Raw genomic sequence first — 16,921 nt, 5'->3', positions numbered from 1 at the left:
TCTCCTCCTCCTGCCTCTAGCAACTGCAATGCTTCTGCCTCTGGTGTTGTGCTGCCCCCCCTACCTCAAGCCAGCGCTGTCTCTTCAGCACCCGCTGTCCCTGAGCCCGCTGCTCAGTCCCCCTTCCTGGCCCAGAGGAGAGCCAGAGAGCCCCCGCAGGTCCTGCACAGGCACTCGGCCTCTGAGCTGCCAACAGCCCCCGGCTCCTCCCCTCCACCCTGCCCGAATGGCAGGGCTGTCATGCCAGGCATCAGGAGGACCTCGCTGTCTCCACCGCCTCTCCATCCTCCCCACTTTCCCTCTCACCAGCCTCTCAGGGGCTCTTCTCTTTCCTGCTCTCCTCAGTCCTCTTCTCCCTCTGCCACAAATGCACCATCTCTGCAGAGGGGTGATGTCCTGCAGCCGCGCGGTCCCACCATCCTGCCCGTGATTCCCGTCCCACCTGACAGGGTCAAGGCACCCACAGATAAAGCAGGGTGGGAGACCTCAGCAAATGTACCCTTGAATGGCCACCCCAAAGAACAAACTGCTTCAGGCCCCCCTGGAACCCAGGTGAAAAGCGTGGATGGCTCCTTCTTTCCACACCTAGGAGCTGCGCCCTGCTCCCCGCTGCCCACCATCGCCAGCGCCCCCAGCCCCTCCGGCCAGGCTCCCTCCCCATCCTCCCATCTGTCATCTTGTCCTGCCCAGCAGTGGTGCCAGCCCGTGTCACACTGTCTTCCATTGCCTCCCCCTCACGCTGCTGTGTCTGAGGTGGCTATGCCCAGGAGGACCCCTCCTTGCATGACATCATCAGCCATTGCCCACTTGAGTAAGTACTGATTTCGAATGAGTCGTGACCTGTGTAAAGCCTCAGCCGTCACCTGTTCTAAAAGCCTGGTTGGCACTGCTCCTGACCAGTAGAAAAAGGGCTGAGAGACCCAAAGCTGCTGCTGCTGTATGTGATTTCTGAAACTGGGGTGGAAAAATATCAAAATCACTCCAGACTAGTCCAGGGACCAGGCAAAAAGCAAGAATTACAGAACCAGGACCCTGTAGCTGGGCTGTTGCAATGCACATTCCTACTGTATTATCCCAGACTGAGATTTTTGTCAATCAGCAGAGTCAAATTGTTTCTAAGACTTTCATATAGAACCTATTTTCAGCTGGTCCAAACATAGCAGATGGGCTCTTCTGAAGCTGGAGGCCAGGTCTGTGGTAGGTTTCTTTTCTGTGTGGGAATATTGGTGGAGGTTGTGATTTTTACTCTTTTCATTAAGTGGTATTTCTGTTACCACTGAAACATAGAACATGGATTTTGTTTAAGATACCCAGAATTCCCTGTGGTTGTGCAATTTGTTTAATTCAATAAACTCTGTTCCTGGTATTCACTGCATGTATAGTTATGGGCTTGTCACTGTAACTGTTCCAGCAAACCTTTCTCATTGAAGGCAGATCAAGGGCTTGGGTCTGGCCACTTTGTATATGGTCTTGATTTCTTGTGCCTGTCTAAAATGAAGCCTGTGGAGTGAGAACAATTTGCAAGCAATGCCTATTTCCAATTCAGAGCATAGGTTTTGTGACTTAGATCTAATCAGGTTTATAACCACATATAATGCTAAAGTGGCGTGCCTAGAAAAGGAAGAAAACTTAAGACATTTCCTTTTACTTTCTGCTAAAAGTATTACTGTAACCACTGGAGGCTCAGTCCTTCAGCTGATGTAAGTCCTTGAAATCCACTTAGTTCAATGCAGTTATTTTAAACTCACATCACTCCATTATTTTGACTCAGTTCAATTTTTGCCTGAGGCTGCCCTCTAATTAGGTGGGTGTAGTTTTGCAATTACAATTTAATGTACCCACAATGAATTACTAACTATTATGTTCATGAACGAAAGAGGGCTTGAAATGTTTAAAGTATTTCTAACAGCAGCTATGGTTCATTTCAAGAATGGAATTGGGAGTGTGAAATAATGGCAGAAGTAACCACAGAAATCAAGCAATATTATAAGAAAACCTAGATAAGAAGAAAAAGAAGCTGTTAATGTTAAATATGCTTTCCAAATATTTCTCAGTCAAAACCCACCTGTCTTTCAAAGTAACACTGAACAACTGAAGCTGTGAATACATAGCAAGAGCAGCCTGTTCTGACAGTGTACACGGGGAAATACCCTTGGGGAGGTGTATTTTTTCAGCTGACCTGTTACAGACGGGTGAAACGCTGCAATGGAGTTCATCAGCCCTTCCAGCAGGCTGCTGCTGAGAGGAGCTTTGGAGTTCATCAGTCCTTCCAACAGGCTGCTGCTGAGAGGAGCTTTGGAGTTCATCAGCCCTTCCAGCAGGCTGCTGCTGAGAGGAGCTTTGGAGTTCATCAGCCCTTCCAGCAGGCTGCTGCTGAGAGGAGCTTTGCAGAAGCTCAGGGTACTTAGAGCTGGACTCTGCCTGGTTATTCTGCAAAACTGGCTGAGGCCACACGCCTTCTGCATGACAGAAAGGAGGATGTGTCACTGTAGCCCACAATTCTCCTGAAAAGCTGGTGCCAACCAAAGCCCGTGGAGTTTATTATCTCCATATAGAAAGCTGTGGGAGAAGCAGAAGTACGTGCCACTTATGAGCTGGGGAGCATTGTCTGTGTTCTGATTCTGACGAGAACTAAACACTAGCCCAGCCTGGGGGAAGAGGAGGGAGAAGACTGTCAGTGACAGGGTCTCTCAGGAGGACACAACTGTAGCTGGCTGACCATTGACACAAGCACCTCTTCACACGTGTGGTGCTCCCTTGCATCAACCCCTTGTCCCGGAGTCAGGCCGTGGTGCTGGGATGGGAACACGACCTCGTCTCTGGGCTGGAGGAGATCGTGCCTCACATCTAATTCCTGTTCTCTGCATTTCAGGCCCAGCACTTCCACCTGGCCACCCCAGTGGTGCTGCAGTGATCCCTGCTTCATCTGGGGGGCCCCCACCTCCGCCACCCCCCCCAGTCCCTCCACCACCCATGGGAGCTGCACCCCCTCCACCGCCCCCGCTGCCGGCTGGCGCGGGCCAGGGGGCTGGTGCTGAAGATGGGTCAGTGTCAGGGCTCGCAGCAGCTCTGGCTGGTGCCAAACTAAGGAGAGTTCAGCGGGTAAGGAGGTGCCACTGGGACTCCCCAATGGGCTCTTCTCTGCTGCAGGAAAGCCTGGCACAGCTTGGTGTAATGGTCTGCACACCCAGAGTGAGATACGGTGGAACATGCTGCAGCTGACCATCGGGTGAACCTTTAAGTGCAATTTTGCAGCGCAAATGAAGCTGAGCAGGAAATGTTGGGTAGAGTTTACTCTCTTCAGAGCATATGAGTTAGCAAATGGCTGTGACTTTTCACATTGCCAGGGTTTCACTACTTCCACACACTCATTGTACCATGCATTAGTGTTTTCACTTGTTTTAAGCGGTTAAAACTACACTGTACTTTCAGAAGAAAACAGTGTAGACTGTTGAGGCCTGGTCAGTTGCTGTCCACTTAGGTAAGGGTTGCTTAACCATACATAAAAATAATGATGAACAAGCAGCACTCTGGGTTTTTTAATCATTTGCCCCTATATTTGCATCGCCCAGATCTGCCTTGGTGTTAGTAATATTCCTGTGGGTCTTCTTCCCAAGGCAGAGCACATCCTATCTCTGGTTTGAGGCTGGGATTGTGATCGCTGTTCCTAACACTTGGGAAAGCTAATCATTGAGGGGGTGGTTGTAAAGCAAACCTTTCATTAATTCCAATCTTGATTTCTCTCTTAAGCCAGAAGATGGTTCAGGAGGGTCCAGCCCCAGTGGGGTCTCTAAGAGCGATGCCAATCGAACAAGTAGCGGAGGAGGAGGAGGAGGACTAATGGAAGAAATGAATAAATTACTGGCAAAAAGGTTTGTACTTACACCTTTAGAAAGTCCCATGAGATCTGCAGCAAATTGTGGAACCAGGCACTGTCATTTTTGTGGTTAGCAGTTGGTGTTTCCTTGCAATTTGACAGGTCGTGGGTAGATTTTGGTCGCCAGTATTGCCCAACTTTTAATGCAAAAGGTGTTGCACTGGAAAAATCAGCTGCCTTTTCCTAGTGTAAGATGCTATATTTTTAGGTCTAAGTTCTTTAAATGTGCAAATAGTAAAAGAAAAGGATGAATAAAATAATGAAGGGTAGGTACAGTTGTAGTGTGCACAGAGATGGAGTTTTTAAATAATGTTGTCTTACTGTAAAGACAGTTCTGAGCTCAAAAGGTCTGATTTCGACTTTCCTCCATGTCCTGTTCACTTCAGAAGAAATTCTGAACATGGGCTGTGGATTCTTTGAAAATCCTTGTGAAATCCTTTGAAAAGTAAATAAATACACAACACTCTAAAAAGTTCCCAGCAGGATAAAATAGCAAATAGATAATTTTATTTCTTTTCAGAACTAATATAGTTTGACAGCTCTTAATAGATTTTATGGGTTCTTGGCCTGCTCTATATCAAGAATGACCTTCCCTAACTGGAAGTTGTCTACAGGCAAAGTAAAGTTTGGTGATGCTGGGGTAACTAGCTCTGTTCAAGCAAGCAAGCTGAATGGGCATCTCACGGGTTTGGATATAGAGATTCAGCACACTTGTGTGGTTCTGTCTAAAGTGTGCTCCAGTGAGGCTTTTGGCAGTAGGATCTTGTGTCTTCAGGTATTTAGAGTGGAATTCCCCTGGTATCTTGACAAAAGCATTTGCACTGCTATAAGCATTGTGCTACCTCGACTCTGAAAAGAACTGAGCTCCAAATCTTTTCCCAGGGAGCTGATAGCAACAGAGTTATCCCCTAAATTTTGCTTCACAAAGCCATGGGGGTACCTGGAAATACACAGGTGCCATTCAAGGGTGCAGTCTGGGCACGTGCTGTTAAGCTGATACTGAAAGGATTTCCTTTGGCTACAAATTCCTTTTTCTGTGTGATGACATAGGGAAAGGAACTGGCACTGTGTTTCAGGTTGTACTTACCTGCCTTACTTGCCTACTATTACCAGAAGGTAAAAAAAAATACTTTTTTGGTTTTAAATTGAGCATGTTCAATACAGAAATCAGAGTTATGAGCATGGGATCTCAGAGGCCCTTTTCTGAGCAGTAAACCCCATGCTCAGAAACAGGGAATATGTCTAATGCTCGGTAAGTGATGGAGGAAAACATTTCTGAGAGTTCAGATGCGATACAATACCACTCTCTAGATTCAGTGGGCCCTGTGAGAGCAGCCCTTTGCCTCAGGACTAAAGTGCAAACAGAATAATGAACCCACAGGCCACTGTCACTCCCAGCCCAGTTAAGTTTGTTTTAGGACATAAATCTAACACTGGTCTCTCACCCTGGCAAATATTTCTCTCACTTAGATTTGTAATAATTACAACTTATTTTGTTTGTAAAAATCAAGTAAATATTAGCGAAAGACAAAAAAAATTATTACTGATTTAGTAAAATTATTAATGCAGTTAAATATCTGGAAATAATTCCCACAGAGCACTGTGTCCTACAGACACAAACTACTCAGTTTGTTCAGTTTTTTTCAAATTTTCATAATATCCTCCAAGCTGTGTATCCAGTGATACACAACAGCTTCCTGAGATTTTTTTTCCTGAGATGAATTTTGTTCACTTCAGAACCAAGACTAAATGAAAAACCTGTCAGATTGGTGTTTAAAAAACATCTGCTAAGGGAAGTGTGCACAGGTAGATAAGGGTAAAGTTCAGCACAAGCAAAGTCCATGTGGAGACTTGAGCTGCAGCTCCCCTAATGGTGTAAAATGAGAAATTGGATTTCTAGAGCCTCAGCACCTGGCCCACAGGAGTGATGTTTAAAACCTAAATAGGGCTTAAAAATAAAGAATTTGGTTTTCTTTTCATCATCCAGTTTGGCTAATACCTAAGAAGTTTTATCATGTATTTTTCAAAAATAAACAACCAACATCTTTGTTTACTGTCACGTCCAGTTTCCCCAGTGGATGAATTGCAGCTCTTTGCCACTTACTCCTCAGAGAGTTTTTCCCCTCCTTGGGAAGTAGAAATGAGTGTGGTTCTCAGATCCTCACTGAGCTTCTGCAGGCAGCACCAACACTGCTGGTCCTGGGACTACAGGGCTCAGGAGCTCTGCTGCCTTTGAAGTGGTTTTGAGACAAAAATAATCTCCTGTTGTTCACCAAAGGCACTTGAAAACCAGGTGGATGGGCTGGTTTCCTGATTCCTTGTCTCCAGCCAGAGCTTTCCCACCCTGGAGGGAAGAAGGGGTCTTGGCTGAGCAGAAATGGTGCCCAGCTTCTCCCAGGGAGGGTGAACCTGGCTTGAAGAGCTTTTTTGACAGTTTCCCATCCTGTGGGAGCACTGCTAGACTGGAGCCCTTTCTCTGTGCAGGATCAGGGATGTGGGATATAGGACAGGTGACAAACTGACACTGGAGCTGGCTGCCAGCAGTACCATCACTGCAATACCCACCTGAGCCACCTGCTGTGGGCAGGGTTGGTCCTCAGAAGCCCCTGAAAAGGAGTGAGTTGTTCCTCCTGTGTAGGACCCAGGACTTCCTGAATCTGTCAGAGAAGCCATCCTTTTCTCACCCAGTTAAATACCGAGCTTGTATCACTGGAATCTGAATTCCTCACCTCCACCCCAGCCCTACAGAACCAAACACATCCAGCATTTTTATGTTCCCTGAGATGAGCTAAAGAAAGAGTAACTCCCACCCAAGCCTGAACCTTGTTTTCCTGTAAGGATTGTGTCTAGAGGGTTGACTGTGTCCTATCTCCTCTTCCTTTGCAAAGGAGGAAAGCAGCGTCACAGTCAGACAAGCCAGCTGACAAGAAGGAAGAGGAAAGCCAAAACGTAAGTGAAACACTCCTCCCTGCTGTGCTCTTGCAGGTTCCTTGTAAGCCAAAGCCCTGTGCTCATTCCCTGTGTCTGGCAGGCAGTAAAAAGCTGTGCTGATCCAGGGATAGATGTGCACACTCAATCCAAAGCCAAGTGTAACTCTCCTACCTTTCCTGGGAGAAGCACCTATAAACAAGAACAGCTGCTTTATTCATAGGGAGGTGTTGTCTAAACCAGGTTAATGAGCTCTGTTTCATGGTCTAATCCCAGGGTTGTGGGGAGCAGGAGGTTATTGCCTGTAAGAAAGTGCATTGAACCTTCTGGCAAGTTGAGATAAAGGTTGTGTTTCTTACTTTATATTTGAGGCTTGGGCTAAGCTAAAGTAGACCATCAGCCCTGCAATGTAAATTTGGATTGCCAACCTCCATGCAAAGCAAGAATCAGCTCACTTCAGACCCCCAGAGTGCACAGAGAACATGCCTGGTGGAAGAAGGGAAAGTGGGGTATTAACCATTACATCATACGGAGTCAAAATATGTGAGCATATAGGTCACACTTGGTACACTAAATTAAGATAGAATTTGGACAACTTTGGGGAGCTTTGATTAATTTCTCTTCCACAAAAGCAACTATGCAACTGGTTTTATTTCACTCAGTCTGTAGACTGAACTTGATGCAACAATTTTGAGTCCAACATGCAGATGAAAACACTTTTTTACCTGTTGAACTGGTAAAGTGTGGAAGATCTTTTCTGTTTTAGGAGAGGGCAGGACTTGGCACTGTGTTCTTTCCAATGTGGTGCCTTTCCAGGCTGCTGCTCATTCAGCATTGCTGTTGCTAGCCAGTACCCTTGTGAAGGCTTTCTGCCACAGCTGCAGGGTGATAAAGCATTCTGTGTGCCTCCTGTCGCCTGTGTAGAGATGTTCTCTCCAAAGACAAAGCTGTTCAGTAGGAAGTCCATTAAAGCAATCTAGGTCTTGCCCCAAGCAAAAAGCTTTGTAGGAAGAGCAGGAATAAGCACTTTTCACTCTTTAGGGAGAAAAGCAGCTACTTTCTGCATGTTGTCCAAGGCATGCTTCAAGCATGGAATCTGCCTGTTGAATCCCTATGCAACCATTGCTCTTAATCTTGCCCCAAAGCTGGTTTTGAACCATGCACTTGGACATGAAAGGCACCATTTATCTTGCCAGCCTCTGGTTTCTGTGCCTTATTCTCTCTTGCTGAAAGTCTACATTAGTTTGTATCCCCAATCAAGCTTTTCAATAGCACCAATCTCTTTAGAAAAGTGATGTAGAGAGCGTCTGTTTAATTTGTGTCTTGAGTACATTTCATGTTCTTTCTAACTGGGTGCAATTCCATTTTACAATGCAGAGCTCATGCTTTACCTGAGTATGTTTTGAGGGTTGCTAGATAATATTGTCATGCCAAATATATGGATGGATGGTTTATGATCTGTCACACATAAATCCAAGATAAAAGAATCCAAATGTTTGGTCTTCTACCTAAGAGGAGTACTGAGTGATTTAGTTACATTCTGTTAGTACCTGACTTCCTCTCTCTGGTACTGGTGGCTGCCTTGGGGTGAAAGACTGGGATGTAGCAACAGTTCCTTTAGGTGGATTGGTTTCCACATCTCAGAGAGTTTCCAAATTTAGGAAGTGGGTGGTTTGTATTTAGGCAACAGCACTTTAGAGTGGTTTCACCTGATTTGGTATGTAGAGGGAAGAGTGATTGAGTGTAATCACGAAAAGGTGTCCACATTAACTAAAAAAAGGATGTATTTTTCCATCCAGTGTGAGAAAGTTAAAGTTTAAATGGCCTTGAGCCCATACCTTGGCGACAGTGCCTATTGGACAGGGAGGAAACTTGTTTTAGTACCACAGCTGCCTCCAGAGTAGAAGAGAACTCTGCACTTCATCCCTAAAACTCAGTAATGTCCTGTTTTGCTCTTTGTAGGATGATGCTAGCACCTCTCCTTCAACCAGTACACGAGGCTCTGCCCAGCAGCAGCAAAATTCATCAGGTATTAATTAAGTAGAACTACTGGCATTGTAATTGTCTTCTTAATCTAGTCTCCTCCACCACCTCTACACTCTGGATTCATTGTCGTACTTCTGAGTGCAGAAACTAACAGTAACTAACAGAAAAACTCCCAAAAACCTGTGGTTTTAAAAACTATATTCAGCAAGAAATTATGACTTTTATATGCTTCACAGTCAAGAAAATTGCAAGACAGTTTAGTTAGACATGTAGCTGAGGATCTGTGTCTTCAGCATTACACACCTAAAAGAGAAAAATGCTGAATTATTTCACTTTTTGTAGTGTAGATGTCCTGATCTATACAGTTGGAGTTCAGATGTCAAATTGCTATTTAGTTTGTTGCAGTAAGGCTGATCCTGAGAGTTCCCAGATTAAGTTGGTTTTCCTAAAATTAATTAAAATAACTGTATCTGAGTAGATGAGCTGCAAGCACTCACATTCTTCCCTGCATCAGTCTTGGCTTTCACGCATACTGAGAATCTCTCCCAAGGGAATGACTATTTAACCATTCCAGCTTCCTTTCGGAACAAAGCCATGACTTGTGTGCTTTGCAAGGGAAGGGGAGGAAGCCAGGAGAAAGGTGTATGTAAATGAGATCTAGAGATTTCCTGGGAGTGCCGGTAATTCTTTAAAAAGCTTTTCAGGACCTCACAGAGAAGCAAATCCTTGTATATAAAGTTGTCAAATCTCTGCAACAGTTCATTTTAGGAGACTGGGATAATAGGAAGCACTTTCAGCAACAAGTGTTATGTAGTACAGCTTTTTGGTAACGTTCTGTGGGTTAGAGGTGCACACAGCATTAAATAAATTCACTGTGGAGATTTGCATAGTGGGCTCTTACTGCCCTTTTTTTACATACACCCACATTTTCTGCCAACTATGCAGACAGAAAACCTAAGACTTCTTAATTTAAAATATAAATAAATATTGTACTGAATAAAGTAAGCCTTGCAGCAATTAGCCTGTATTTCCTAATAGAAATTATTTATGCTTTTCCTCCTGTTGTTCCAGTTCCATTTCTTTTTAGTATTTTTTAACTATGTGGTCTCTAATTAAAGGGATCACTAAGCAGATTTTTGCTAATGCTTTCCCAATAATTTAGGCAAATGCACTCATTCAGCAATCTCATTTTCCTGGTTCTTCTCCTAAGTCACTCATCCTCACTGAAAGAAAGCAACTGTATAAGACAATCAATTCAGGATATTTTTATTTTTAGAGCAAAAGTAATAAATTACCTTTTCATGCTTGTTTTTCAGACTCTGGGAAGAAGCCGTGGGAAAGGAGCAATTCTGTTGAGAAGCCTGTATCTTCATTACTTTCTAGGTGAGCTGCACGGGGTGTGTGTGCGGCCGGCCAGCAGGCGGGATGGTCACGCTGTCCCTGTGGCACGCGCACGACTCATGTCTCGTTTCATTCCATTGCTGTAGAAATCCATCAGTGGTGAAGAGCTGTGAAGCTAAGAGCCCCACACAATCCCACGTGTCTTCTAGGTACTGGCTAACTGCCTGGCTTCTTAACTGTCTTGGCTTGTCCTTTGGCTCGTCCCATCATTCTGCACTAGTGTTCGTCTTCTGCCGCATCCTTGGCTCATTCTCTTGCAATCTGCTTCGTCTGTCGCTGCACCAAGTGTGAAGGTGTCATGTCAGAGCTTTGTTCCATGGAAGCAGCCCCCTGCTCACTTGGGCATTACAGATGTTAATCATGCTGGAACCAACACTTAAACCATGTGTGTGTGTGTGTGTGAGTCAGAGACACGGGTCTGGCAGTGCTGTGCTTGTGGAAATCACACTTTGGACCATCTCTCTACAGCAGGTTCATGGTGACCCTGCCAATAGGTGAAGCTTTCATTGCTCAACCTCTGCAGAAATTAAAAAGCAAAAGCAGAAATGATCTGAAGAGCTTGCAGCTGGGATAAGGGAAGTTATCCTTCTACCCGTGCAACCGCAGTGGGTGCATAAGAAAGGAGAGTGAAACTTGGTAATAAAATGAAGATGTAAAAAGGCCCCACCACAGATAGATCTTTCAGACACATGGGGTACAGAAACCAGCAGGTGTCAAAAACCAAGAAACCTAACACTTTGAATAGCCAAGCTTCAGGATCAGCACCCATGTTTTTAATCACAGAGATGAACTTTGATGTTGGACAGCTAGAGGCTTGCTTCCCGTTCTGGTCCAGGAGCACCCAGTGTTACTGGACACTGAGATGGATGGATAAGCTGAATAAGGAGGTAGAACACAGGCTTACAAATGTTTAGTATTTACTACAAAGAGATGTCACTTATTTTACATTGTTAGGTACATGACAGTGCTGATTGTCTGGAGAGAGGAAAGTTGCCAATGGCAACTATCTGCACATACTTGCTGCTTTGTTTAAAATGCTGTAACATGTTCTGCCCAAACATTCAGAGGGGTGCATCAATGTTACTATAGCAAAATACAGTTTTGCCAGCTCTGCTAAAACCAGGGAAACATGTTTGTTCTAGGAAATACATGAGCTTCAAATAGATAGAAAAAGACCATTCTCCCTCCTTGGAAATGTGAATGAAACATGGGCTATTTAAAGCAGCCATCACATTTCAGTAGCTATCTTTTATAATGGCATTGCATCCCAGGAGGAGGAGTTCAGTAGGGAAAAATGGTTTCCTAATTTAGCACCTGGAGTAGTGCTCAGTAGTAGTAGTGCTTGCTTGAAAGACTTGTGTGGGGGAAGCAGGGCAGGTTTCTAAAGCTCTCCATGGTGACCTGTTTCCATTCCTCATCACTTTGATGGCATTTGGATCTTTCTTAACTCCCTTAGCTGTGAGATGGTAGGACACATGTCAAGATTTCCCAAGGAAGGGTTGCAAGACCAAGCAACCCTCAAGAGCAGCAGCATCTCCACCAGCCCCCAGTTTGGGCTTAAAGATGATGGCAAAGTTATTTGAAGCCTTTGTATAGCATGGTTAGTTTTTAAAATGTTTTAGAGTTACTGATTAAAAGAGAAAGGCAAATGGCTTCTAGTTCCTTAATTTATTTTATCAGATGTCATCATGGCTCAGCCCACTGACTAATACCATGCAGAAAGACTGGTAACACTCAGGTGCACTAGCCATTAAGGCCAGACTGCTTTTGTTTCTGAGTCAATAAAAAATGACTGTGATACCTAACACGATCAACAAGCCCCACTTGACTCATTGAAGTCTTTCAAGGAAAGGATTAGTGGGTTATTATTTTCCCAATAATATTTTTCTAAGCTGTAACCTACCATTACTTCAGGACCCAGTGAAACCTAGGCTGCCAGGGCAGGGCTGCTGTACAGAAAAGGGACTGGGAGAGAAAACCAGACATGTAGCTTGCAAATTGCAGATGCTGTAATAAACCACAGTGTTCAACAGGCTTTATCCCCTCAGCATTTTCTTATCTGAAATCATTGAGATTCCCAACACCCAAAAAAAACCCCAAACAATCACAGCATCTTTGAGGCTCAAGTTGTGCATACAGGAGCAGTACTGCTCTCTGGCTGCCAAATATTCCTGTCCAGCACCTGAACACAGGTGCTCCTGCTCTGGGTTCGATTTCATCCACACTGTCAGGTGGGTGTAGCTTGGCACACCTTGCAGGAAACTGACTGGCTTTTTTATGCTTTTCTTCCATTTCTCAAGGATGAAGCCAGTGAGCAGCAGCAATGATGTGGCTATGGATGCCTTAGATTTTGATCGAATGAAACAGGTGAGTGAAAATGTCATTGGCACTTTTAGAGGTTTGGCAAGCTACCCATTTTCCCCCATGCATGCGCTGTACGAGCAAAACGGCTGTTCAGTCTTCTGATTTCCTCTACAGCTAGGTGCCTAGGGAAGGGCTAGCTGGTGAGCAGCAAGAGAGCACAATCTCACTGCTATTTCATCCCTTATGTCTGCACAGAAATGTGCAAGTAAATATGTCAGCATCTTCTGCATCCGTGCCTGGGAGTGCAGATGTAGCTGTTAGCAGTGCTAGGCTCTGACCAGCAATGGAGGTGGGGGACAAGCACAACCATGTTAAACTTGCATTTTCTTCCACCAGTCAGAAGGAAATTCTGAGCAGCTGACTTGTGTTTTGTCTCATCAGGAAATATTGGAGGAAGTTGTAAGAGAGTTACACAAAGTGAAAGAGGAGATAATTGATGGTAAGAAAGAGAAAAATTATTATTTTTCTCATCTTTATGACTAATTTTCCATAGATAAGATGATAGGAACTGCAGAGAGTTCCCTGGTGTTTTCAGACTTCTCTGAACAGCTCTGATTTATACACACATTTGAAGAACAAGCATCTACCTTATCTGAGCTCTGACCATTACACTGCACTTACATCCTTTATTATGCTGTTGATGAGCATTTTTGCCACCAGCCTATGAGAAATTTGCTGGCTGGTGTTTCTCACAGGTGGGAGGGTGAGAAAGGGCCTGCCTGTAGCCCATGGCACATCAATTTATCACAATCAGCAAGCGTGAAATTCACTTGTAACTTGCTGGCCACACAGGTCTGGGATGAGGAGGGGATGAAGGAAGCTAACTGAAAATCCTTCCCAAAAATCTTCTGTAGGTTTCCTATGCTTGAAGAGTTATTTTAGACCTTCACTCGATTACAGCTTTAATAACCACATATTGTTATAATAGATTGGAGAGTACAGCAGCTGTCCCAAATGTATCAGTACTTTTTATAAATTGCTCTGCAGTTTACAACTGAAGGTATTTTTCAGGGCCATTACTGAAATGCACAGCAGAATTCCCATGTGAAGGCCACATTAGGGCATAGGAAGACGCATGTCCACACCCTGCACTCCCCACCTTAGATTCACAAGGAAGGGGAAAAAGAGGAGACTGTAAAACAGCTAAAATCCATTCCCTGTGCCCTTGCCCTAGATCTGTGTGCTCACAAACCTCCGAGGCAGTTTGCAGTTGGAGAGACCCTTGTCCATACGCTACTGTCCCGGCAGCTTGGCCCTCAGAGCCTCCCTAGTTCATTGCAGTGCAAAACAAGGCATTCACATACACCACAGATGCAACTTCTCACGGTAGTACTGCAGTTTGCAAGCCAGCAGCTGACTGCTTACCCTTACTCATCCTTTTGCCCTCCACTCATCCTTTTACCAGCGTGTACTTTCTGCAGCCCCCGCGCTGAGCGGTTTCCATCGCGCTGGATGTACCACTGTGCACTAACTCTCTGCTTTGGTTTTCCAGCCATACGGCAGGAGTTGAGTAGGATCAGTACAACATAATGATTGCAAAGCATTGGGACGGTACTAAGAATGCTAGGAAGATTGGATCATTTCTAAGTGTACCAAGGTCATGCAAGATGGTGAGAGAGGACACCGGCACTGTCTTTGTTCTTACACCCTTTTTATTAGCAGACTCAGCACACTTTGAAGCTTGCTGCTGCCTTGGATTCGCTTCATTTTACAAGTCTTAATCTAAAGATTATTAAATTTTAAATTTCTGGATTTTTTAGATTTCATCTGACACTGCACATTGGATTTGTCAGCCTTTTTTGTATTTTGTATTTGCTTATTTAAATGTATTACCTTTCTTTTTAGTAGTAGATAAGAACACACGTGAACCATTTGCTTTTGATAGATGACTTCAAAGTAATTTTACTAGTAGTCTGCAATGTAAATGAAGATCTTTTGCCAACAGAAATGTATTGAGGCATCACCAGAAGAAAGAGACATGTTTAGTTGTCAGCCAACAAGTTCTTTGTCTCAGAGTTATCACAATATTAAAAAATGGTACGTCAGTGCATCACAGTATCTGTGTTCATATTGGTAATAAACTGTTTATTGTCCACACGGCCCGGCCTTTCTTTGTTTCATGTCCCTTCAGTTCCTGCACTTCTGTGTCACTTGGTGGTAAGAGGAAGGTGACTGAGACTCACTGTGGGGTGGCAGCTCTGCTTCCTGCTTGAGGAGAGAGCCCCAGTGCCTTGTGGCTGGTGCAGTGCAGCAGCCCTCCCTCCTCCCACAGGCAGACGTGGCCCTCACCTGCCCAGCCCTCTCACATGGCTGAGCACCACTTCTGCAGCCAGGCTGCCACCATCTCTGCAGTGTTTTACCAAGGCAGGTGAAGGACAGCGGCTTAAGGCTCCTCTCAGGCCACCACATCTCCTGCTATCACTGAAAATACACAGGTCCCACCATCTGGGCTCCTGAGATTTGCAGTAATAAAAGGGAGGTGTTTATGCAGAACAAGGCTACCAAAGGTATTAGGTGGATGCAAACTGAAATCCCAGGCACAGCACTGCTGACTAGGGACTTCAGGGGAGTCATTTGTTACTGGTGTGCAGGTCTTGAGCTTTACTGGTACAGGACACTGCACACTTAACAGTGCATAGCCAATCATATCATCCAGGCCATGAAATTGTTCCCTTTACAGCCATTCTTCCCACCAGAGTGATGCCTTGTCAAGGCTGACCTAGAACAGAGGCTAAACAGAGTTAAAGAATAAAGTAGGTATTTATTAAAAGGCCTCAATGGATACACCTTGGGCAGAACAAGAGCTCAGCCAGGGCTACACCCAAGATGAACCCAAAATGGTCCCAAAAATGGATGACCGGTCACAAGGTCTCTCACTTTTATAAGTTTTGGTCCATTTGCATGTTGGAGTTAATTGTCCAATTAGAGCTTTAGCTTATGAAGTCCCATCCTTCTTATTTTTCTCTCTTCAGTCCACGTTGTTTATTGTCCTGAAATTTGGATTGGTTGTCCTTGGTCCTGAGCTAGAGAAGGAATTGTTTTGTCTTCCTACTCTGTGAAGAGAGCTCACCATCCCTTAATATGAAGCTCAAAACTACACACTAAAGCAGCACAGAATCTGAAAAATATAAAAGCTAAAACCTCAAGAGCAGTTTTGGGAATTTCTGCTTGACTTAGTCTGGTGCAAGCTTTGCCTGGCAGTTGTCTTGGTACCATATTCTGGTAACCTCGTGCAAAAGCCAAGGGATTGGAGTTCCACTATTGAAATCTGTCAAGTGTTTTCCAAGTTCCCTTCATTTCTTCAGGCTTCCATAAAGATTTTATTTTAAAAGCCAGGCCCTGAGGCTTGGTTTTGGGAGCAGAGCCTGATGCAGCAGCCCAGGAGAGCCTGTGATTGTCCCATTACTGGTGGAGCAGGCAGGAGGGACAGCCAGCCTGCTCCAGGAGACCCAGCAGAGGAGGCAGCATGGGTCCTGTTTGGCAGTCAGCTGTAAAATGTTACCTGTTTTGTTTTGGGGTGTTCTTCAACACTCTTCAAAGCTACCCAAATGCCTTTTACAAATGAGTCTTTTTCACAGTCTGGTTATACTGTAGATTAAATACGGGAGAAAGGGGAGAAATCTGAGTTTAATGCAACAGCGAGCTCCAGACTGAGGCTGGTGTTTGTTAGCTGTTTAATGCCAGCTGAAGGCAAGAGAGAGGTTAAATAGCAGGATAAAGATTTCCACATGGGAACTAAAGCAAGAAGACACTGATGTGCACCACATTGCAACAACCCCAGGACCACAAGAAGGAGCCATCCCAGTATGAGCTACCTGGCCAAGCATCAGTAACAGCAGAGATTAGAACGCTCTCTTGCATAAATCTCTTACAGTAGCTCATGCATTTCCTAATTATAAACCCATTCAATGGCATACCTGATAATGGCAAGTACTCTTCAAAACTGCTGCTTCTCAAGATCACATCTGTTTTGTGAAACTCTCCTGTAATCCTAATTAAGGTTCTGGAGCTTGGTGCTTGGCATGGTTCATGTTTTTCCTTGGAATGTGGCATTCTGCCTAAGGTCAGTAATAACCATGTTGTACTGCCTGGATATGGTATGCCCCTGTGTTAGCATCAGCCAGCTGCTGCAAATGGGATTTTCTTACTTTCTTCAATTACCTTTGCAGGCCTCATATAATTACAACAATAAGCTGAAGTTTGCACAGGGACACTTAATAGTGGGAGCAAAGTGTGGAAGGTGGAGCTTGGCAGGGGAGCAGTCCTGGCATCACTGTACCAGTTCCCAGCCTTCAGCTCCAGTGACAGGGATGTGCAAGGTGGCTTATTTCCAGTAATGGCACTACCAGAGGATTCTCTCCTCCC

The 16,921-nt window shown here is 44.7% G+C and overlaps 1 protein-coding gene across 5 annotated transcripts in view; it reads left to right on the top strand.

The window, feature by feature from the left end:
* EVL (Enah/Vasp-like) overlaps positions 1 to 14,649 on the top strand; it is a 118,551-nt gene extending 103,902 nt beyond the window's left edge. For 2 of the 5 annotated variants that reach the window (XM_084208568.1, XM_084208567.1), the window contains exons 6-14: positions 2,873 to 3,102; positions 3,751 to 3,872; positions 6,766 to 6,826; positions 8,768 to 8,834; positions 10,108 to 10,174; positions 10,279 to 10,341; positions 12,493 to 12,559; positions 12,938 to 12,995; positions 14,049 to 14,649. In XM_084208568.1, the coding sequence (XP_084064694.1) occupies positions 2,873 to 3,102; positions 3,751 to 3,872; positions 6,766 to 6,826; positions 8,768 to 8,834; positions 10,108 to 10,174; positions 10,279 to 10,341; positions 12,493 to 12,559; positions 12,938 to 12,995; positions 14,049 to 14,086 (773 nt within the window). In that variant the 3' untranslated portion in view covers positions 14,087 to 14,649. The remainder of the gene's footprint in view (positions 1 to 2,872; positions 3,103 to 3,750; positions 3,873 to 6,765; positions 6,827 to 8,767; positions 8,835 to 10,107; positions 10,175 to 10,278; positions 10,342 to 12,492; positions 12,560 to 12,937; positions 12,996 to 14,048) is intronic. The other 3 variants (XM_084208569.1, XM_084208570.1, XM_084208571.1) reach the window with 3 other exon arrangements.
* The last annotated feature ends 2,272 nt before the right edge of the window (positions 14,650 to 16,921 follow it).

The sequence above is a fragment of the Fringilla coelebs genome, assembly GCF_963513975.1.
Source record: "Fringilla coelebs genome assembly, chromosome: 6".
Taxonomy (NCBI): Eukaryota; Metazoa; Chordata; class Aves; order Passeriformes; family Fringillidae; genus Fringilla; species Fringilla coelebs.
This window is presented reverse-complemented; position numbering and strand designations above follow the sequence as displayed.